Source organism: Schistocerca serialis, unplaced genomic scaffold (genome assembly GCF_023864345.2).
Source record: "Schistocerca serialis cubense isolate TAMUIC-IGC-003099 unplaced genomic scaffold, iqSchSeri2.2 HiC_scaffold_1400, whole genome shotgun sequence".
NCBI lineage: Eukaryota > Metazoa > Arthropoda > Insecta > Orthoptera > Acrididae > Schistocerca > Schistocerca serialis.
In genome coordinates this window covers 968400-992908 of record NW_026047626.1, presented here as the reverse complement: position 1 = coordinate 992908, position 24509 = coordinate 968400, and the positions used below count along the sequence as shown (strand labels likewise).

Sequence of the window (24509 nt, the reverse complement as noted above, 5' to 3'; positions counted from 1 at the left end):
GCTAGAACTATTGCTCCTGCTCAGAGACAGCACTTTAGACAATAGTTCACAGTCCTCACCCCAAATGAACCATGGACACTGCCGAGGTAGGGTTGCTTGCATGTCAACAACATTGAAAACAGTGTTAGGTGCAAACACAAATAAGTATTATCTGAGGAGATATCAAACTTAAACATGGATCCTCAAGAGGGGCAAAATACTTTCCAGCAGTTGCAGGAGCAATGGTCTGGATTATCAACTGACCTGGCCTTGTAGCATTAACCAACTTCCTGTGCCAATAATGCAAATGGCTGGAAGCAAAGCGAAACTGTAGCTCTCTCTGTTTTTCTCCTCAAGAGCATGCAGTTCTATTGCACGAAATTAGCTTAGGTAAAATATTCATGAGGTAAAATAGTCCCCCATTCAGATCTCCAGGCAGAGTCTACTCAGGAGGATGTTATCAGGAAAAGCAGGCCAGGCAGTCTATATGTCTGAGTGTGGAGTATTACATATCTTAGTAGGATAAGCATATATCACTAGGGGTAAGATAGATATTGCCTACAGGAAAATTAAAGAGACCTTTAGAGAAAAGAGAAGCACTTGGATGAATATCAAGAGCTCAGATGGAAAACCAGTTCTAAGCGAATAAGAGAAAGCAGAACGGTGGAAGAATTATATAGAGGGTCTATATAAGGGTGATATACTCGAGGGAAATATCATGGAAATAGAACAGGATGTAGATGAAGATGAAATGATACTGCATGAAAAATTTGATGAAGCAGTGACAGACCTGAGTCGAAACAAGGCCCTGAAAGTGTACAACATTCCATTACAACTACTGATAGCCTTCGAAAGGCCAGCCCTGACAGACCTGTACCATGTGGTGACTAGGATGTAGGAGATAGGTGAAATACCCTCAGACTTCAAGAAGAATATAATAATTCCACTCACAAAGAAAGAAGGTTTTAACAGACGTGAAAATAACCAAACTATTAGTTTGGTAAGTCATGGGTGCAAAATACTAACACGAATACATTACAGATGAACGGAAAAACTGGTAGGAGCTGACCTTGGTAGAAGCTGACCTTGGGAAAAATCAGTTTGGATTCCATAGAAATTTTTGAAAACATGAGGCAGTACTGACCCAACAACTTGTCTTACAACACAGATTAAGGAAAGGCAAACCTATATTTCTAGCATTTGCAGGCTTGAAGGAACCTTTTGACAATTTTAACGTCATTACTCTCTCTCAAATTCTGTATGTTGCAGGGATCAAACACAGGGAACGAAAGGCTATTTAAAATTTGTACAGTAACTAGATGGCAGTTATAAAGAGTCGAGGGGCATGAAAGGGAAAGAGCAGTTGGGAAGGGTGTGAGACAGGGTTGTAGCCTATCCCTGATGGTATTGAATCTGTATACTGAGCAAGCTGTGAGGAAAACAAAAGAATAATTCTGAGCAGAAATTAAAATCCATGGAGAAGAAATAAGATCTTTGACGTTTGCCGACGACATTTTAATTATGTCAGAAACAGTGAAGTACCTGGAAGAACAGTTGAACAGAAGGAACAGTGTCTTGAAAGGAGAATATAAGATGAACATCAACAAAAGCAAAATGAGGATAATGGAATGTAGTCGAATTAAATCAGTGATGCCGAGGGATTTATATTAGGAAATGAGACACAAAGTAGTATATGAGTTTTCCTATTTGGGGAGCAAAATAACTGATGATGGTCAATGTACACAGGATATAAAATGTAGGGTGGCAATGGCAAGTAAAGCTTTTCCCGAGAAGACAAATTTGTTAACATCGAGTATAGTTTTAAATGTTGGGAAATCTTTTCTGTAAGTATTTGTTTGGAGTGTACTCTTGTATGATGGAAATCGACAATATGGATGACAAACAGTTTAAACAAGAAGAGAATAGAAGCAAACATCAAACAATGGAAAATCCAGGATGGAATGTAACCATACCAGAGAAGGAAAGTCGCTACTCATGATACAGCAGTGATGCTGATTCACGATAGGCACAATAAAAAGATTCACACAATTAAGGCTTTCGGCCATTAAGGCCTTTGTCAGCAGTAGACACTCACTCGCACGCAGTCTCAGAGAACTGGGAGCACAGATTGGCAGTGTGGTCTCAGCTCCCTGCACATGTGTGTGTGTGTGTGTGTGTGTGTGTGTGTGTGTAAGAGAATAGAAGCTTTTGAAATGTGGTGCTATGGAAGAATGGTGAAGATTAGATCGGTAGATCATGTAACTAATGAGGAGGTACTGAATAGAATCGGGGAGATGAGGAATTTGTGGCATAACTTGACTAGAAGAAGGTATCTGTTGGTAGGACATGTTCTGAGGCATCAATGGACCCCCTATTTAGTATAGGATGGCTGTGTGGAGGGTAAAAGTGAAAGAGAGAGACCAAGAGATGAATACACTAAGCAGATTCAGAAAGATGTGCAGTACGTACTTTGATATGAAGAAGCTTGCAGAGGTTAGGATAGTATGGAGAGCTGCACGAAACCAGTCTCTGAACTGACGACGACGACGACAACAGCCTAGGAAGGTTAGAGACTTTGAAAAGGAAAAATTTACAGGTTATATTCAGTTGTAGTAAGAGCTGAAGTGCAGTGGCAGAAAGGACAAGACTTCTGGTCAGGTCAGTACAGGATTATGCACAAAAAAATCAAATAGGAGTCATGCAGGGAGAGCCGTAGTAATGAGCAAGAAAATAGGAACATGAGTAAGCTATTATTAACAGCAATGTAGGCATGAAGGAAATACAGCAGTGGTAGAAATTTGTATGGCAACCAGAGCAGCAGAAGAATGGAATAGGGAAAAGTTTGATGAGTAATTATTCAATAGCTAAGGAAGACGAAAGCCAATTCTAGAAGGTAATGAAATTCAATAGTAGGAACAGGATGCACAATAGTTAAGAGAACATCGAATGGCATAAATGACTGAAAGGGGGAAGCTCCCTGGTAGAATTTTGCACATTGCATGAATTAGTCACTGCAAACACTTGTTTCAAGTATCATGAAAGAAGCTTGTGTATGTGGAATAACATGGAGAAACCAAAAGGTTTCAAGCAGATTATGTAATGTCAAAAACAAAGATTTCAAAATAGGATTGTACACTACACAACATTTCCAGTGACAGATAAGGACTCTGGCTAGAGTTGTTTTTATTAACTGGAGAGAAATGTTGAAATGGTAAAAGTAGAATTTAAGTACATGGGATTTGGGTAAGTTGAATGAACCAAAAATCATTGATAGTTTGAAAATGAGCATTAGGCAACAAGTGATAAATAGAGGGTAATTATACACTGGGTGATGAATAGGCAGCTTTGAGATGAAACAGTGAAGGCAGGAGGAAACATAGGTAAAAAGTAAGGCCTAGTACAAATACCTTAACAACTCATGAGATGCTGAATTTAACTGATGAGAAGAGAAAATACAAACATGTGGCTATTAAAATTGACAAAAGGGAATACAGACATTACTGGAATGATGTTAACAGAACGTGGAATATGGCTAAACAAGAATGGTTGTAAGGCAAAGGGGAACAAACTTGCTCCAGAAAGGGGAAAGGAAGTAGTTGTAGACAAGACTGGAGATGATATGATATGGCCAGAATTTGATACAACACTGAAAGAGCAAAGTCTTAACAAGGCCATTGCAGTTGATGACATTGGCTCTGAGCACTATGGGACTTAACATCTATGGTCATCAGTCCCCTAGAACTTAGAACTACTTAAACCTAACTAACCTAAGGACATCACACAACACCCAGCCATCACGAGGCAGAGAAAATCCCTGACCCCACCAGCAATCAAACCCGGGAACCCGGGCGTGGGAAGTGAGAATGCTACCGCACGACCACGAGATGCGGGCATTGCAGTTGATGACATTCCCTCAGAATTATTGGGATACTTGGGAAAGCCATCCATGACAAAATTATTCCACTTTTGTGCAAGATACGAGATAGCTAACAAAGTTATACATCAACCAGAATGTAGTAATTCAAATTCGAAGAAAGGCAGCTGATAACAGGTGTGAATACTATCAGACCAGACCATCAGATATCACGCTTGCAAGAATGGAAAAGCTTTTAGAGGGTTAACCTTACATAAGATCACTTTGGATACTAAGAGCATGTAACACAAGGCAATACTGATACTATGGCTTACCTGAGACGAGTTAAAGAAAGACAAAATTGTGTTTACAGCTTTTGCAGATTTACTGAAATGCTTTTGAGAATGTGGAGTTGACTGCACTCTTTGGAATTTGGGCAGCAGCAGAATAAATAGACAGGAAGCAGAAGTTTGTCTGCAACTTTCACAGAAACCAGGCACCAGTTTTAAGACTTTAAAGACATGAAAGGGAAGCACTGAGTAGGAAATGAGACAGGCTTGTAGCCTACATCTCATATGCACTCTGTACGACGAAGACACAAAGGAAATCTGGAAGAAAGTAGAGCAAACTGTGTGTTTACAAATGACAATGTAATTCTATCAAACAAAACAGGCATCTTGAAACTGTCAATGAAGGGATGTGTGGGAGGTAAAACACTGAACAGTAAAATTGGATATCACCACTAAAGGAGATTGTGTGACATACATCAATAAAAGCAATGGATTCTAGCTTAAATAAATCAGGCAATGTTGAGTTTAGACTAGAAAATGAGACAGTAAAAGTAGTAGACAACTTTTGCTATTTGGGCATCAAAGTAACTGACAATGGCCGAAGTAAGAAAGAAATAAAGTGAAGACTAGCAATATCAATGAACATGTGCCTAATAAAGAGGACTGTTCACATCTCATATAAATTTAAGTGTTAGGAAGTACTTTCTGAAGATATTCGCAGTGCAGCCCTGTATGGAAGTCAAACATAAATGATAGGCAATTCAGACAAGATGAGAATGGAAGCATCTGAAATGTGCTACAGAAGAATGCTGAAGATTTGATGGGTAGATGAAACAAATGGAGGAACATAGGGACCAATTTCACTAACACAAGGGACCTGTTAATAGCACCAATTCTGAGGCATCTAGGGATAGTCAATTTGGTAATGGAGGGATATGTGAGGGTAAAAAGTGTAGAGGGAGACTATGGCATGAAGACAAGAAGCAAGTTCAAATGGATGTAGTAGGTGACAGTCATCAGAGATTAAGAGGTTTATAGAGGGTAGACTAACATGGACAAGTGCATCAAGCCAATCTATATTATATTCACCAAAACTAAGCCATAACATAACACTGCTTAATTTCATACAGTCACACAAATTCTAGACTTACCTGTTGGTTCACTTTCTCATCCAATTCTTCTTTTAATTTCATGGTAGATGTGTGTAACTGAACCTGTGGAGAATAGTAAAGAAATATCTGCAAGGAGTTCTTTTAAGAAGACAATTTTAGATATATTACAAACAAGTATCACATATTGTAAGTCTATGACACTTCTAAAGAATAAATGACTCATTTTTTTCAGAGAGTGGCCTTCTCGGTGACAGTCAGTAAGGTGCATTTCAATCATCAGTGACAACATATTTGAAAATTTATTAGCATCTTGTACTTCAGTTTCCTATGCTGCTATTGTCAATCATATTTCCTACTTCCATAATCTTTATTTACTTATCATTAACTATTTTATACGAAATGCGCATCATATAAAAAAACAGTAGTGTAATGAAATCAGTGAGCACAACTAGAATCTTTAATATTAAAATCAACAATACTCATATCATACAACTAATTGCAACATGAATTTCCTATCAGCCAATCACACAGTTTTAATTTGAAATATTAAAATGATGTGGATGAAGCAGGGAGGGAATAATAAGTAAGATTTTTGAGGCCATTCACTTACTGAGAGTTTCCTGTTCTTGCTAGCCTATGTTTTGGGATGTGGATTTTTGCATTACTTACAGTATCTTGTTTGTAAACTGCTTTCTGGGAACACATTCTCCCTGATGCCAACAGCAGAGTCACAGAGATATCAAAAACCAGTAGCATTCTAAGCCTGGTAAACAAAATACAGATGGCACTGTATGTTCCACCTAGCATATCACACGGACCTTTTTTTTATGTTACTGATATCACAGGAATTAACACATATCTGAACCAAACACTCCTCTCAGTTTACACACGAGGTAGAACAATCTTGAGGACTTTTCTTGCAGATTTGGTTGGTGTGTTTTTTCCAAAAAAATGGTTCAAATGGTTCTGAGCACTATGGGACTTAACAGCAATGGTCATCAGTCCCCTAGAACTTAGAGCTACTTAAACCTAACTAACCTAAGGGCAGCACACAACACCCAGTGTTTTTTCCAGTTCACTTTCCCATTAACTTGAAATTTGGCAAGTTTACTTTCTATACTGACTTGCAGACAAATACAATGAAACAGTATTAAAAAAATTGAGGTTCTGGACAAAGCCCTTCTGAAATAGAGAACACATTCACAGGAACACAACAAACACACACATGGCCACTGTCTCCAGGAACTGGGAATGACCATCTGCTTTTGGTATGAGCAACCATCTGTTAGGGTAGGTTGTGAGATATGAGGAGGTACAGGGCAGCGAGAGAGGGATAGCAGTGTAAAAGTGGGAGGAGGGTTGGGGGGAAGATAATGTGTTCTCTGTGATAGCACGCAAGGATGTGGCTGAGACAGTATGAGTTGCTAAAGGTAGTTTTGGGAAGCTGTACTGTGGGAGGGGAAGGGGAGGAGAGAAATTGAGAAAGGGAAAATAGTAATTGCACTGGGAGGAAAGAAGAGTGTGTGTGTGTGTGTGTGTGTGTGTGTGTGTGTGTGTGTGTGTGTGTGTGTGTGTGGTGCTGAATTGAGAGCAGGAAAAGGGGACATGGGTAGAGGACATGGACTAGCATAGGCTGAGTCTAGAGAGGTTACAGGAAATAATATGTTGTGTTAGAACATAGAATCCAGTTGGAGCAAGCTGTGAAGCAGTCACTGAAGTGAACCACATCATGCTGGGGGCACTTCCAGCAAGTGGGTGGTCCAGCTTTCTTGGCCACACTTTGCCACTGGTCACTCCTGCAGACAGAGCGATTTAGTTGTCATGCCTACGTAGGATACAGCACAGTGGCTGCAGGTGGGTAGTTGCCAATCACAGGGTTGCTTTCACAGGTAGCCCTGCCTTTGTGTTGCAGATGTCTGACAGGGCTGCAGGAAACATGCATGTCCTGCATGTAGCTCTGTTTCAGGGATATGAGACATGAGGCAAGAGGTTGGAAGCAGGGCTGGAGTAGCGATGAGCAAGAATATCTTATCAGTTCAATTGGAGACAAAACAACTGTGTGAAGGGTGGAGAGATTATTCCCGATTTCAAGGCATGAGAGGCAGGGTAAATCCCGACAGAAAATGTGATTCAGTTGCTTCAGTCATGGGTAGTACTGACTTGCAAGGCGAGTGCTACTCTAGGAGTATGTGGGAGATGGGGGTCGACCAAAGTGTCCGATCCCACCTGTCGGCTTTGACCCGTGACTTAAGGCTATTGTGGTGTTTGACATCATGGCGGTGTGGAATTTAGTTTGTGAGAGTGGCGTATTTGTAGGTGTTCTGATGTGATCGGTGGTGCTCTCTGGTGGTGTGTTCATGAGTTGTGTGTTAGGTGATGTTTTTGGTTTAGTTTGCATGTGTGGCGAGTTTATAGGTGGTGTATTGTTGCGGTTGGTGGTTCTCTCTGGTGGTGTGTTTATGGGTAGCGTGTTACGTGGCGTATGATGTTCATTTGCATGGTAGCATTGCACGTGTGTGGTATTGGTAGTGACTGTGCTTTCAGCGGAATATTTTTCAGGGAGTTAACAATTTTGGTTTTCTTATGTCAACGTTACTTTTTTTTTATTGGCGTGTGTTAATTTTGGTAAACTGCTTTTTTTATGTCTTTGGTAGGTATGGATATGACTGGCAGGGTCAACAGTTTTTGGTTGTCAGCGGTGATGGGGGACAGTGCATTGTCTCTAATAAAATTTCTTCAACTATTCGGATTTTTGGATGAAGTCTTGAAGTGTTCAGTATGTTGTGAAGAAATGTGGTTTACTAAACTTCTGGCATCTCTGATCAGGGATGGCTATATGTGGAGGTGTCTTAAGGATAACAGGTGAAGGGAAATGTTCGATTCCAATTTGTGGGATCGGGAGCTGCTGTTGAGCTACGTAGATCAAGCGAAATGTCCGATTCCACTGTATATTGTGTTTAGTGGAATTTGAGTAGTTTTGTGCCTTTTTTTGTCGTTTTGTGTGGTTTAGTATGGTGGTGTGTGTATATTTGTTTTTATTTACTTTGTCCCCACCCAAAAACCCCCAATTTCCCACACTTGTCCCGTTAGTTGGGTCTAGTGTAGCAGGGGATACAACCCGTCGGCTTTGGACAATGACGTCACAAGTCGCCAGAGAGCAGTTTACCATTTTCACTTTTGCTGTTATGTTTCAGTTTCGTTTTTTTTACTGATTGCTTAATAAAGTGGATTTGTTTACTCTATCTCGTGAGATTTTTTTTTTAAAAGCCAAAAAACACTTATCAGCTACTGAAGGGAGCTACAACACTAAGAAGAATCGCTTCTCGTTTGGCGACTTGTGACGTCATTGTCCAAAGCCGACGGGTTGTATCCCCTGCTACACTAGTCCCCGTTAGTTTCCTTGGGTTTTTGTGGAATGTGTGTGTTGGTTTTAATTGTATTTTCGTGTTAGTGGTCATGTTTATGTAATGACATCATAGGCGCCATATTGGAGTCTTTGTGTATGGTCGTTTCCGCCATATTTGTGACGTCATGTGTCAAAGCAGATGGGTGGAATCAGACGATTCTGTATTTGTGACTGACAAGACAAGGCATGGGAATTCCGTTTCTGGGAACAGGCTGTAAAGGAAATTTTAGGCTGTGCACGCCTCAGTGTGAGCCTTGGCATTTGATTCAAACCACGTTGTTTCCCAATATTCTTAGCTGGTGGAGTCTCCTTACATTTCCTTTCCCCGTAACACACTGCACCAGAAAAAGTCTACCTTGCACACCTACAAATTCTTTCATCACCACCACTACCAGAACCACTAGTGGTAGCAACTGCAGAAGTAGAAGTACTGCCAGTATTAACTTTTAGTTCATAGTATTATTCACTGACACTGCTACTTCAGACACTCAAATCATTGTAATACTATTAGCCATATTAAAACTTAGTTTCAGAAAAATATGATATAAAAAGGGAAACCATGGTCCAATTTAATAGAGGGTCTGATGGACTTAATCAGATCAAGTTCAATAAACAAACCAAGAAGATCACAAAAATGTCATCAATGAATCTTGATCTGGTGAGCAGTTTGTGATTCTGGGTGGTTAGCAAGGAATCCTCGAGGTGGCCTACGAATAAATTTTCAGAACATGGTGACATACAGTTGGCCTTTGATGTACTGCAGATTTGTTTGTAGGCAATCCCTTCAATAGAGAAGTAATTGTGTGTGAGAATGTAGTTGGACATGGCGACCAGGAATGGGCCGTAGGTTAGGAGACAGTCAGACACTGAGGAAGGTACTGCTCAGTGACAAAGTCATGTGTGTTGGGGGATGTGATCATAGAGGATGATAGCACTTTCCTAAATTGTACAAAATGGAAACTCTTCCTACAACATACCACTCATCCCCATAACCCCCCCCCCCCCCCATAGCATCAATGTTTGCTAGTCTGTTTGCTCCGCCCCACCTATTCCCTACCATGCTCTCATTCTAGCACTGAGCAGTGCACACACCTGCCCCACAACTCTCCCCCCCCCCCCCCCCCCAACGTAAAGCCTCCCAATACTGCACCTAGAAGCCATATTCTGTCACCCTATGTCCTTGACCAATCCCACAGTCAACACAGCATCACCTCCACCCGTACCCTGCTATCCCTCACTTCCCACCCCACAGCACCTCTTTACGTCACCAGTCCTGCCAACAGATTTCTGCTTGCATTAGATGTATTCATGATCTAGTGTTGTTCTGTACTTCATATGAATGACTTTGTCCAAAAGCTTACATATTTAGCAGTCAATTGATTCTACCTACCTGAAACCAAAGGCCTCCTCAATGTGTTGAGTACAAATGTATCCCTTGTATACCATTATTCTATCCTGACATTTTCTGTGTTTGATTCTACTTTCTCTGTTCTTTGGAAAATGTAACTGAGGCACCTGAGTTGTCGGCAAATGAGTTTTGCTTTTCACTGGTGGACCAGTTCAGATACAACCTCACATGAAAAGCTGGAACAGCGACTGCTCAGTCACACAGCTTTGAGCTAATGGAAAAACAGATACATTTACAATAAAGATGTATCACATGATATGAAAGTGCATTGTAGTTGTCACTTCTGTAGTTGTTCCAAAAAGAAGTGATAAGAAGACGAACACCAAAGGCATGTGTGCTAAATCTACGATGACTTGCCTTTACCAACTGCTTACATTTTGAGATCAATGCTAGACCTACAGTACCAAGAGAAGAATGAACATCCTGAATATGAGCAAGACACTACACACACCAAGTTCAAGTTCATACAAAGAAAGGTAAGTGAGACATTGAAAGTACAAAGGGGTTAGGGGTTGGATTGTTTGAGGGAAGAGGCCAAACTGCGAGGTCATTGGTCTCATCAGATTAGGGAAGGATGGGGAAGGAAGTCGGCCGTGCCCTTTCAAAGTACAAAGGCTTTCTTCCTTGATCTAGCTACAAAAACACAAATTAATTACAGCACTTTGATGAAGAAAGGAATGAACAATATATTTTCAAAATGAGTTAATGAGGAGAGAATTATCCGTAGAATGTTGATGGTCACACACTGGGAACTTCAAATCTAGCTGATCTCAGAAATACTGAATCAAGAAGTGAGCTCTAACAGTAGCTTTAGCATGTTTTAATTTGCCAGAAGCTGACAGTGACATTCTGCTATAATTATTTCTTTTATGAGCACCAAATCTGTAGGCATATGTTGTGTGTTACAGATGTGTCATATTTGAGCCTACACAGTTTAACTGTCAGTATACTAACATTTAAGTAATTTGTGTGTTACCAAATATTTAGAGTGGTAATGTGAAAATCTACTGGTTAAAGAGCATTGCAAACATTCCGTAGTTAAAACTGTAACACTCCTTTACTCTTTCAGTATCAGCATTACCACAATTTCCTTCTTAGGGTTGTAAATTACACTACCAACTACTCTTTCATTTAATAGTATTTAAGCTCCTCAAAGGATTTCAACAACAGCTCTGTCACCTACCACTTCCCTATATTTAATAGATTCTGAATATCTACCCCCAAATCAAAAACTGATCAAGAACAGTAATATTGCTAACAAGAACACTGAGTGCAGAAAACCAATTAGATGAGCAATAGCAAAAATAATGCACCAGGAAAACAATATTGTAGGCCATGAGTTTAAATTTCTCCATCAGGCACCATGACAAATAGACTGCCAAATATTGTCTTTGCAATAAATCCACAGATATATATCCCTCTTGTCTGAGAAAGCAACTATGCTCAACTTAAAAACTGACCACAAATAGAGCATCTGATCAATTCATCCAGCAAGCCATACAACTGATCTACAGTAGCAGCTGAATCATCTGTACTCTAGCACGTAAAGTCCTACTCAAATATTACTTTATCATATCCATTAATAATACCACTTTCTAAGAAAGGAACAAATCTAGACATTAACAACACAACAAACTAAATATCAAAGTAGAAAATTAATTTGTAACAGGTGATTGCAAACACCACAATAATTCAAGAACATGTGACAATTTCCTAGTAGACAACAAAACTGATCATTAACTACTGACACACCAACATCACACTAACAATAAGCTACAGAAATTTTAAAACAAACTAAATATTGGAGAGCAGCATTATATACTACAAGATACCAATAGATTGCAAATATGTTGCACAGCCAAGAGTCACAACTTCGTTTGGTCAAGAATCAAAACCAACAGCCAGTACCAAATATTTCATCTGACAAACAACAGGGAAGGTAATCTGCTTGTTTACACACCACATGGCACACAGAAATTAATGAAACAATGGTAAAAAACACAAGAAGCTATTTACGAAGGAGCCTGGTTCAGCATATACTTCATTCTTCTCTTTTTTCAGCCAACTAGTTCCCTTGGAGTCCATGAGTGCTCTCCTAATCCACTGAAAATCAAGAAAGCAAAAGTGATTTTGTTTAAATTGTTACTATTCAACATAGTGCACAGGCAGCATTTTCTGGCTGCAGCAAACAAGTCAATGCATATTAAAAATTTAAAACTGGCTGAGGAACAAAAAACCTAATAAAAAGAACTGATTTACAATTTGCTGGTGATAAGGACTCTGAAGCCTCACTGTCATTAATGGAAAACATAACTCAATTTGACAGAAAACAAAAACCACACACAATGGAAACAAGTGACTTACAGTTACTGCTGTTAGTAGCATTTGCTTGTGGTATACAATCCTATTCTGAATATGGTAGCTGACATATCTTGCTTTTTCCACATAAATTTCTAAGTGTCATGTGAAGCTACTAAAAGTGAATTTACCAGACAAATCTATTTACTGTAGACAATTTTACATATGAAGAATAAAAGATTAAAATGAGTCTTGGGCTATATCTAAGCCTGTCAATGTATCCTGCAAATTCCTTAAAATACAGAATAATGTAAGAGGTTTATAATTATGTTCTTAGCAACGTATGCAAGGACAGAAAAGAATTATTTCTCAATGATACTGGCTGCACCTTCAATCAATCTATAAACCCACATTTGCTCATGGTATTCAAAAAAGCAGAACATGAAAATCCACCCATACAGACAGAACTTTCTTCTTTTTCAGTCAGTTTAGTATGTATTTTTAACAACAGTTTCCTTATGCAGTCATCTATATTCAACATTATCAACTCAATATAGCGTAATGCTGCAATCTTTACCCAGTCACTAAAAAACACACACTGCTGCCTGAACGTTGCATGGAAAAATAAATGATTCTTGACTGTCTAGATTTAACACTTATTAAATTCCTCTAACAAGATTTAGTGAAATTACTTTCTCATAAGCGTACCCATGACAATGTTCTGTGGTTTTGGGAAGCTTTTGTCGATGGCAATTGCACATACCCATTAGGCCTTACAGAGTAAATTACATTTCCCATATCCTTCCATAGAGTGAAACGTGCACATTACTACAAACAACAGTTATCACTATTTACTAAACTATGGAGCACATAGGCACATTGAAAATCCATGGAAAACGCAACACAATGAATTCGCTCTACAGCATTATCTTTCATACCAACATAACCAATCCCTGATACTCAGTATTAACGTGTGCTAACGAATCTAATGTATTGGCAGTACAACTGTTTGCGCTACAACCCGGGCGAACTACAGATCAGATTACAGTGAACTCTTACTGTCCCTATTCCTTCCTTCACAAATATTGTTACCGAACTTAGCATGCACAACACAAGTAAATATAACAATACGAATGCAGCGGGCGTGTGAACTTCATGAGGGCCTTTTATCGTCAATGACCAAGTATTTCACATTGACCTGCACTTTCTCTAACCACCACATATAGACACTTTTCCGGTAATTACAGACAACATCAAAATTTCTGGCGGTTCTTTTGCTAAATCACGGGAAACATTTAGCAATTTTATCGGACAAAACGAAAACAGCAAGCATATTACATACCAACACGTCGATCTGGTATTTTTCGTAATTGCCGAAAAGCACAGGTACGTAATGTGCACTAATATGTTTGTCTAAACACTAGTCACCTCCTGCTCGCAATGCGGAAACTTAAGATCACTGAAAATAACAAGTGTTTGGTTCTGATGCACATAACCTGAAATAATTACCTATTAAATTCTGAGGCTATCTCAAACCATAACCAGAGGCGCCAAAGATGATACAAGAATTAAATGTGGAACAAACTTGTCATTCAAATGTGCCCAATTAATGAAATTAAACCGATATAATAACTGTACGAACAGTTACGATAGCATCATTACAAGGCATTGGCAAACTACTTCATTCGAGGCAGTTAGCTGTAATGATAATTAAGTATTGACTTACTGCCACACTCAATATGCGTCTTTCCGTGATTTCCTGTCTCCACCATCGAATCACTTACATGTTACACAGAAAACGCATCATAATACCGTACAAACGTATGACACGAACTACTAAACTCAACAAGTCTACAACCATCTGCTGCTGTGGTCAAAGTCAATAAATGCGGAAGAAAAAACCTACCACAGAGGTCGTTCTAACATTCTTGGAATCAGAGCTGCATATCTGCTAGGAAAAAAATTAAAGTCGTTTGTTGGTTAATTTGGGGGAGGAGGCCAAACAGTGAGGTCATCGGTCCCGTTGCCTTCTCTGAAAACTAACTAGAACAGACAGTTAGAAACCTAACTCATGATGAAAATATATTGTTTCTAACGGCAACAAATAGACCTAACCTCTTTGAGGATGTCCACATCAGTGAACTTGATATGGCTCTGGCAGCAAATGACTAACAGAGTACAAAGAATAAGTGAAACAGTATTCAGTAAAGTACATAAAAAAAATTAGTAGTGTCGTATCTCTATGAGGAACTGAAAGTTTAAGCACAGGGCAGCAGTATGTAGAGGAATGCTGGCTCAAGTTTAAAAGAATAGTTGAGCATGCGCTGGACAGATATGTACCCAGTAGAACAGTTCATAATGGGAGGCAATCTCTACAGTATACAGTTACTGTAAAGACACAGCTAAAGAAATCGAGACTACTGTGTCACAGATGTAAAACAAAGCATAGAGCTGTAGCTAGAGAATTGCTGAATAAAACGCATTTGTCTGTCAAGAGATCAATGTATGAGGCTTTCAATGACTGCCGCAGCAGAATATTGTCAAATGTTGTGTCAGCTGCCCACGTCGAATATCGATGCTGTGACTCTGACGTGGAGCTATGAAAGAATAAACATAGATAAACCGAGACCAGGCAGACCTCACGTACTGATGGGGAGGAATTACCGGGCATTGTTGTCAAATGATATTTCACAAACCCCAAAGCAATTCTGGTGGTATGTAAAGGCTGTTAGTGGCACAAAAGTTACTGTCCAGTTCCTAGCGAAGGAAACAGGAACTGAAACTGAGGGTAGCAAAGCAAAATCTGAAATGCTTAACTCTGTTTTCAGATTTTCCATTTCAAAGAAAAACCCAGGAGAAATGTCCCACTTTAGTCCTCATAACACTGAAAAGATGAGGGAAGTAAGTACTAGTGTCAGTGGTGCTGATAAACCACTGAAATCGTTATACTTGAGTAAAGCTCGAGGGCCCAATGGAATCCCTGTCAGATTCTACACCGAATTTACGGTAAGTTAGCCCCCCTTCTAACTAAAATCTGTCACAGATGCCTCAAACAAAACATGGCGCCTAGTAGTTTGAAGAAAGCACAGGTCACGTCCATCTATAAGATGGTAGTAGAAGTAATCCACAAAGTTATAGTCCAGCATCCTTGACATCCATTTGGTTTAGGATCTTAGAACATACTCCGAGCCTAAACATGATGAGGTATCTCGAAAAGAATTACCTCCTCCTTGCCAGTCAGCAAGGATTCCGAAAATATCAGTCATGTGAAATCCAACTCATTCTTTTCTCACGTGACATACTAAAATCTTTGGATCAAGGCAGTCAGGTAGATGCAGTATTTATTGATTTTCGAAAAGCATCTGACTCAGTACCACACCTGTGCTTGTTATCAAAAGTACATTCATATGGAGTATTAATTTAACTTTGCAACTGGAATGAGGAATTTTGGTGGGGAGGATGCAGCATGTTATTTTGGATGGAGAGTCGTCGTTACATGTAGTAATAACTTCAGATGTGCCCCAGGGAAGTGTGTTAGGCTCTTGCTGTTCATAGCGTATATTAATGACCTTGCATACAATATTAACAGTAACTTCAGACTTTTTGCAGATGATGCAGTCATCCATAATGAAGTACTGTCTGAAAGAAGCTGTGTAAATTTTCAGCCAGACTGTGATAAGATTTCAGAGGCATGTAATAACTGACAACTTGCTTTAAATGATCAGAAACATAACACTGTGCACTTCAACACGAAAAACTGTAGTATCCTATGACTATAATACCAATGAGGCGAGCTATATAAATACCTCGGTATAACCCTTTGTAGGGATATGAGGTGGCTCAGTTGGTGCGAAAGCAGAGGGTAGACTCCAGTTTATTGGTAGAATACTGGGGAAGTGCAATCAGTCTACAAAGGAAATTGCTTACAAATCAGTCATGTGATTGGTTCTAGCATATTGTTCGTGTGTGTGTGACCTGTCCCAGAAAGGCCTAACAGGAGATATTGAAAGTATACAGAGAAGGGCAGGACAAATGGACACAGGTCTGTTTGAGCTTTGTGAAAATGTCAGAGAGATGCTGAAGAAGCTGAAGTGCAGAATTTGAAGAGAGACATAAACTATCCTAAGAAAGATTACTAACAAAGTATCGAGAACCGACTTTGAATTATGACTATGCCAATATATTATAACCCCTTATGTATCAATCACATAGATATAGTGAGGGAAAGATTAGATTAATTACAGCACATGCAGAGGCGTTCAAACAGTCACGCTTCCCATGTTCCAAGTGAATGAAATGGGAAGAAACACTAATAACTGGTATTTGGACATACCCTGTGCGATTGACTTCAGGCTGGCCTACAGAGCATAGATGTTGATGTAGGTACACGGGAAATTGTCTACAGTTGTCATTTATTTGTGTCAAAAGCCAAAACAAGAATTAATTGCCATGTTTAAATCAATGAACATAACAAATCGTTAAAATCTTCTAAGAGTGGCGTGTGTACAGATTTATCTGGCACCTAAAAAGGTTGTTTGCTGAAAATGTTTGGCACTACATGAAAAAAATTGTACTCTAAAAACCTGTTATTTTATTTAATGTGTCTACAAAAGCTGCTCACGGAAATTGACAATGGCTGGCAGGGTGGTGTACTCACCATGTGCCCCTCCATATCCCCATCTAATGATGCCTAAAGATTGAGGATGACATGGCGGCCAGTCAGTACTATTGAACCTTCAAGGCCTGTTTGGATGGTGTGTGCTTTTTTTTTTTGTTAGAAAAACAATCTGTATTGTCTTTAAAATATGTTGTGATAATCTGAGAAAGTTCGGTAGAAATACTGTTATTACTCTGCTTAGCCAGTGAGACAACAAGAAGATATAAAGTCTGGTATCATTCTGTAGGTTGTGTACAAGGTGAGTACCAAGCAATTCTTACAACATAATATGTATGTTTATAGTTAAATTATTTCAGTAGGAGCATATATCAACTTCCTACTTTCGAAGTTGTTCATAGCTAAAGTTTTTTGAGATTGCAGATATGAGCAAAAATGGTTAATCTATGGGGTGGAAATGTATCATATCTGTGCTATCAGGCAAATGGGTAGGTTCTGGTTGTGTGTAATCATGTGTCATTGTGTAATTAGTGGAAGGGGATTTGTAGTTTCACTGCAGCTCACTGAATTCTACAAATGTTGAATGTCAACACAATATTGGCAAATGTATTCAGATCATAGTACTGGCGACATACATTTGAGCATCTATCCAGTGAATTTCAGAAAGGAAGTACAGAAGGTTACTGTTCAACTTGACTCTAGCTTTTAATACAGGAACATGGATATTCAATGTTCAATTATATTATAGTGCACTTGAACAAAGCATAACTACAAAAGTTATTATAGAGTAACATTATTGTTTTGTCATTTTTAACTGACATTAGGTGCAAGGATGAAAACATATTAGCTCTCAATTGTATCTTCAGGTCATAGTACACAACATGGAACAGAACATGCAAGAATTTAAAAATTTGTATTTGGGGACATGATATAAATATTGGAGAGATGACAGGTAAATGCTGCATGTCAAATATCGAAGTGCCATTTGCAGTTTCACTCGAACTTATAATGCATCTTTAATATGAATATCGGATTTTTAAATGGTGTCCAATATGCAGCTCTACAACTATGCAACATCTGTTCTTGTTATTCGAAAGTGGTCCACAGATAGAAATTTTATTATGATTGCTACATCTGTAAACATCATCCAGCATCTCATGTAAGTACCCCAAAAATGTATTTTTGAGGATACTGTAGAGGCACTATAACGCTGACATGCCAATATCTATCACCTGCAGTTTCCGGCAAACTGGGTTTGCATCCAAAATTTGTGTTCCTCATCTTTAAATGTAGCTTGATACATGATTCAAGAAGTACTCTAAATTTGTTTTTGTAATTCAGAAAAGATTTATAAAACAATTTTCAGGTTTGAATGGTAATTCTTTTAAAGGTGAATGTGTGATTTCCATTTTATTCCTGCCTGAAATCTATTTTGGTATTCTTTGCATTTTCTTTCATGTGTAATTAATTATTCGAATGTCACGCTCTATACTACTACATAATACCTGCCTCACTAATTTCAGTTGACACAGTTGCCATATAGAAAACTGTGTAACTATGCAGAAATTGCAGCACCCCTATTACTGTGGCATCACTCAATTGAAGCCACTTTTAGTTATGTCATAAAACATAAAGTCGTTTTAACTGTTTGGCACCACTTTCATTCACCCACACTAATTAGTGCCAGAAGTAAATCGAGCAATTGCCATTATGGTTTCAGTGATTCTGAAGCTAGTATGCAGTATTGGTAGCTTTGATATTTATACCTGTGTATTAGGATAATATGCAGATTCAGTTTTAGACTATATCAAAGATCTCTACAAAAATTGTCGGTTTTAGTAATGTTTGTTGTGCTAGAGCCACTGGAAGTGGTGTGTCTACCAGTCCAACTGGCACCCATACAGACTTATTTCTAAATATTATGTTGCAACTGTATGGTTGTAATTAAGTTATATTATAGCCTACTAAAAGAAATTATTAGTTAATTTTGTGTGCATGTTGAAAAATATCCTATATATTCTTTGAAATGCAGAGAGACAGTTGTGAAAGTCTGATCACAATAATAATGTTACCGTACTTAAGCCAAAAAAAAGAAAAAGATGTGGAGCATTATTTCATTATTCGTAAGCACCTAGTAACTTTGACAACATCATGCGTGTTTTTATTCCAAACAGCATGTGGCCTGACTGTGACTATATGATGTGTATATTAACAGGAATATAATATTTAATTTCTACATTTTGGGTTGCTAGCAATGAAACGTTTGGCCACTGCAGTTGTGGGCACATCATTGTCAATTTATATTGTTTATGCTGTCCCATTATATGATGCACAATTAAGATTTCTGTCTGAGTAAGCGGGTATTATTGGATAGTTTATGGAAGGTGATTTGTAGTTTCACATTAGCTCACTCATTTCTACAAATGGTGAAACTAAATACAGTATTGGCAGTGTATTCGGATTTTAGGGTTGGCAGCTTCAATGCTCACAATCCTTCCCACTCCAATGACCAGTGGCGATCGATATTCCAAATATTGCTTTTCGTAGCTCTTACATGACCCATTCTCGAGCCTGATTGCTTCCCATTTAAGGAAGTCTGAGTTAACTCAGTGTCGAACTATAACCACAATGTTGAGAGAAAGTTGTTATAACAAAGTTAAAGTAAGTTGGTGTGAAATGGCTAATTCTTCATATACATTCCTTTCTGAGGTAGACAGTGTAGAGCTTGTACAGAAATCTTAAAGTGAAAACTAGAAAAACAACGATTTCCATGACAATAGTCTTTATAATGACAGTGATTCATTTGTAAACAATTCGAGTAAAATGATAGCGGAAACAGACCACCCTGAAGAGATTCGAAAAATATCAAACAATGAAAAGTTTTGGTTTGTAATGGTTATGTAAATCTGCTTGCATGAAAGTGCACTTCTTGTTTTAATGTATATCCCAATTGTTGGCCAGTGACTTTATTGTTTCCACAAAGAGGCTTGTGCAGTTCCCCGTGGCACGCTCGCCACCAGGTGGTGGCGATTTAAATATGAGTGTACACAGATGCCCTATGTCTCCATTACAGAGTACAAAGCGTTAGACACTGACGTAGTGGATTTGAGGAAGGAAGTAAGGAGGTTTCTGGTGACAGTATAACTTCAGATTAAGTATACTCTTTAATATAGGAAATGAACGAGATTACAGAGATTAAGTGTAGTTTTTAACAATGCACATGAATTGTATTAGAGTGTCTTTAAGTGCACTTGCACGAAGCATAATTCCAAATTCGTTATAGAGTAACTCTTATTTAACTGATGTGGGGTGCAGGAGTGACTTGCAACCAAAGTTGACGCCACAGCAAGTGGCATAACAGAAACAGTTTCATCAGTTGGTAATTATTGTTATTCTTGGATTGATTTAATTTTGCTTCAGGAAGCGATTAATAGCATTCAAAATACAATTACTTCATGTAAACCTCTTGTTAATAATTGTTACAGGTAATGTAGTATTTATATTGAAAAGTCACATGGAACTCCAATCCTCAGGAAAAAAAATAAGAAGACAATTGAAGCTTAAATGTCCTCTTTAAAAAAGTGCTAACAATGACAGAAAACATTATAATGTTGTAAGAGAATAATTGTGTTAAAGAAATGTGTGAAGTGCATTAGATGAATATTTAACTGTTTATTTTCACATTTTTACTAAAAATTAGTTTAGAAATAAAGTCCAGAAAAGAATCCAGAAGGTAAAGTCACAGTTTGTGCTTTGTTCCTCTCCAAGTCTGTGTGTTTTGTTAACTTGAGCATCTACTGTAAGCTGCATACTGGTAGAAGAAAGTCTATGACAAAAGTTCATCAATCACTTTTTATTCTAATTTGCTAATGTCAATTAAAAAGACTCCACTTTCAAAAGTTTCCTTACATTAGAAAGGTACTACAGCCAGTTATAGATTTCTACATAAATAAATATCAAGCAGCTGTACAAAATTTTTGTTTTGTTTGTTCACAAAATTTGTTTTCTAATGGCACCTTTGTGATATTTCATCCCATATTTCCACCAGCCTACTCATTCTACATCTGTTCCCTAAGCTTAAACTGGCATATAACTTCTCTGAATTTTTTTATAATGAGAAATGAGAATCAGCGATCTCTATGTACTTCAAAGAAATAGTCTATAGGCAAGATTTCGATCTAAACAGTTTCTTATTGACTGGTTTCAACAGCTAAGATTGTCATCTTCAGATCTTTAAAAACTGGTTCGGGTCTACATCATGTTCCATTGTGCATTCATCACTCATGTGATGTTCACATTTGAGAGGAGATCGGATTGCACATTCCACACAGGTTTGACAAAAAGTTCATTACAAATAGAATTGTCGCAAGTAAAAACATACACAGCTAAAATGCACCTTGTGAAACTTGTCTACACAGCACTCTTTTGATGCTTGTCAGTTGTTAAAATTCATAATGTATAGCAAGAGTGCGCATTTATACCACTGTTTACATTTACATAAAGAGTGAAGGACATGTTGGAACCTTTTGACTCAAAATTCATAGTGCTGTTTAGCATCTCTGGCTGCTTGTGGTGAACATGTCACAACTAGTTCACTTGGTCTCTGCCACATGCCGCTCAGGGCAACACGTCCTTCTCCACAAACGCACTGTAGAAAAATGAAAGAATAAAAATGTGTTAGTCTCTTCATGTTAGCTCAAGCTGCTCAAAATAATTAGCAGTACCCTGAGGTTGTCTAGTTCTAGAGTACATCATTTACTGGTGTCATGCTGCTCATGACTAATACTTGTGTGAAATTTTTCAGTGTCAGATATACATATCATCTGCTATGTATTTACTATCAGATAGGAATACAGAGAAATTTTTATCACTGTTTGGCATACAAGCCCAATCCATTTTTTGAAATCGGTTTTTTGCGTTCTTTCATGTCAATCCGAGGAAGAGTTCATTGCATTTCTCATATTTCTGAAGAACTGGAAACTGAATTTTCTGTTTTATGCCATAATGTTATGTTATCTGTCCTTTTAAATCCGTCCAAGGCAGTTTCTATCTATATTACCAATTAAAATTGTCAGCGACCATATTAGTCCTTCCTTTCAACTCTTCCAAATTAAGTGGCAATGGAAGCAGGAACGTGGTGATCTTTGACTTAACCCCATAAGAAGAAATCATATGAAGCTAAGACAGGTGACTGTGGGGGGCCACTGGAGAAGATGGTCACAATGGGAACCATGCGCATTTCGACACTGAGGCAGTTCGGCATTGAGATAATCATAAATCTCTGAAAGGAAGTAAGGTGGAGCGTTTTGTAGTTGCAAAATGAACCCATCACTTGCTTGCTATACTTCTGGCATAAGCCGCAGCTGCAGTGTGTGTAGGTACACGAAATCAGGCACGGTTTTCTCCAGGAAGAAAAGTAGTCTGTAAACTTTTGAAGAGGACGTGGCACAAAAGACGTTAATGTTAGGTGAACTACGAATTTTTTTCTATAATCTCGTGTGTATGATTCACCTTTCGAGACACACACAACTTGGCTTCACCACTGAAAATAAACATTGTCAAAAATTGTCTTCCACTTGTTGTCACTTGAAGTCGTCGCTTGTAGCTGGTATGGTTTTAAGCCTGTATTACATGATGTACCTAAGATGCAGTCCTAGACCTATGCAGCAGAGCCCCAAGCATACATGTTTGGAACTGCACCTTGGTTAATGTCACTTGATTACATCATGCAGACACAGTAGTCCTGGTGTAAGTCCAGGCGTTCACACTAGATGGTAATTATGTGCTAATCTTGAAGCGGGCTGTCTGATTTCTTGTAAAGGTGTTCATTCAAATTAAAAATGTCTGAGAACTAGAAGTTTCTATTTATTAAGTAATTGCTTCTATTGCTTGTTATTATTATTTATTATGTAATTGTTGTTCTCTTATGTAACTATCATCGAACTACATTATTTCTGTTCTGAATTATCGGCTTAACTGTTTGTTTCAAGTTATGACACATGGAGTCACAAGAATATGTTTGTATGAACTGCGCTGTTACAGCATTATGCACTTGGAGGATGCAGTTGTTTTTGGGTCTACTGGACAGGCAGTATTTGTCACTCATAGGGTTAGGGCAGTATAATGGTGACCACAAGGCAGATATTATTGGGATCAAACCAGGCTGGGAAAAAGGGTGGAAGTTGATGGCATGTATTCCCTATTGCTGAAGGAACTGACACAGATCTACAGGAATTCTGGAACTTCGTGGGAATGGGGTGACTTATTTCGACAAGCGGCTGTCGATGATACAAGAAGTAATTCACTCAACTAATACCGTAATGTTAGACACTTTCATCTAGTCAGAAGGGACCATTAAATCATTTTTTACTCATTTTGTAATCGAGCACTCTCACCTACTCTTGCCAGTTTCTTCTTCCTGGCATGATGAAATACAGCAAAAGATGAAATCAAATCAAATGTGACCTTCCAGCAATTATGGCACTACATATAGAAAACGAAAGTACACATATAATGTTATATACTTAATTACTCATAACTAAACGTTTGCCGACGTGCTGATGACTGTATACAGACACGTTTCCTCACCAAACACACGATTTAGACCGCTAAATGCTTGTCTATTACTTTCTATTTGTAGGATACGAAACAATCAGCACAAAGACTGATTTCCAGTAACAATTTCTGTAAAAGAAAGTTTGTAGGCAAAATATCGATGTTGATTAATTATTATATTTATGAAAATTTAATCGCTGAAAACTGTGGTAAATTTACAGTATGGAAACCTGAAGCTGAAGTGCGTTTACAATAAGTTGCGACTCTCAACAGTTCAGTATGGAGCGAGTGGAGAGAAGAGCAGTTTGCCAGTGTGTGCTGGGCGGGTTAGCAGGTGACCACAGTGTAATGCCAGTACAGACCTACTCGACGCAGAACCATTCAGGCTCGCTTAACTGCCGCTCAAGCCAGCCAATCTGCGATCTTTCTGAAACGATTTTAACGAATCTATTCGGTAATAAACTGTCATTCTCGCGCATCTTATAGCCTAATTCACCAGCTTCATGATGAACGACCTAGCATTTCGTTAATGGTCATATTATTGGGATATTTCGCTAGTAGGTAGACTATGCAAGAATTTTGTAGTCTGCAGTGAAAAGTACGTACCGCTATGAATCTGTGTTTGGTTCACGTCAGATTACATGTTATTGTGTATTAAATGTAGATAATATATTGAATCATTCTTTAAAATTGGAAGTATATCGCTGTCTGTTTCCAATCTCGAGAAAATAGGATGTATTTAAATCTCTCCATCACGAACTCGTGTGTCAGTGAGAAACTAGAACGACGTATTCAAAATTTCAAATGGTCTGCTATACCGCGACAACATTTCTGCAAATGATAGCACGAGAGCGTTTTGGCATATGATTAATATGTGAAACTTCCATTTCTGCCTCGACATTCGAGGGACTCCAGGCTTTTTCAATGAAATAATGTAATTATTGAGAACCATAGATAACTTGTGAAACGAGAACTGCTGTAGGTTTTGTAACA

The 24509-nt window shown here is 38.4% G+C and overlaps 1 protein-coding gene across 1 annotated transcript in view; it reads right to left on the bottom strand.

Moving 5' to 3' along the window:
• Positions 1-24509, bottom strand: part of LOC126442682 (uncharacterized) — a 363661-nt gene that overhangs the window by 8116 nt on the left and 331036 nt on the right. The window contains exons 2-3 of the mRNA XM_050090736.1: positions 12065-12151; positions 5274-5336 (exon numbers count right to left, since the gene is read on the bottom strand). Of these exons, the coding sequence (XP_049946693.1) occupies positions 5274-5336; positions 12065-12133 (132 nt within the window). The 5' untranslated portion in view covers positions 12134-12151. The remainder of the gene's footprint in view (positions 1-5273; positions 5337-12064; positions 12152-24509) is intronic.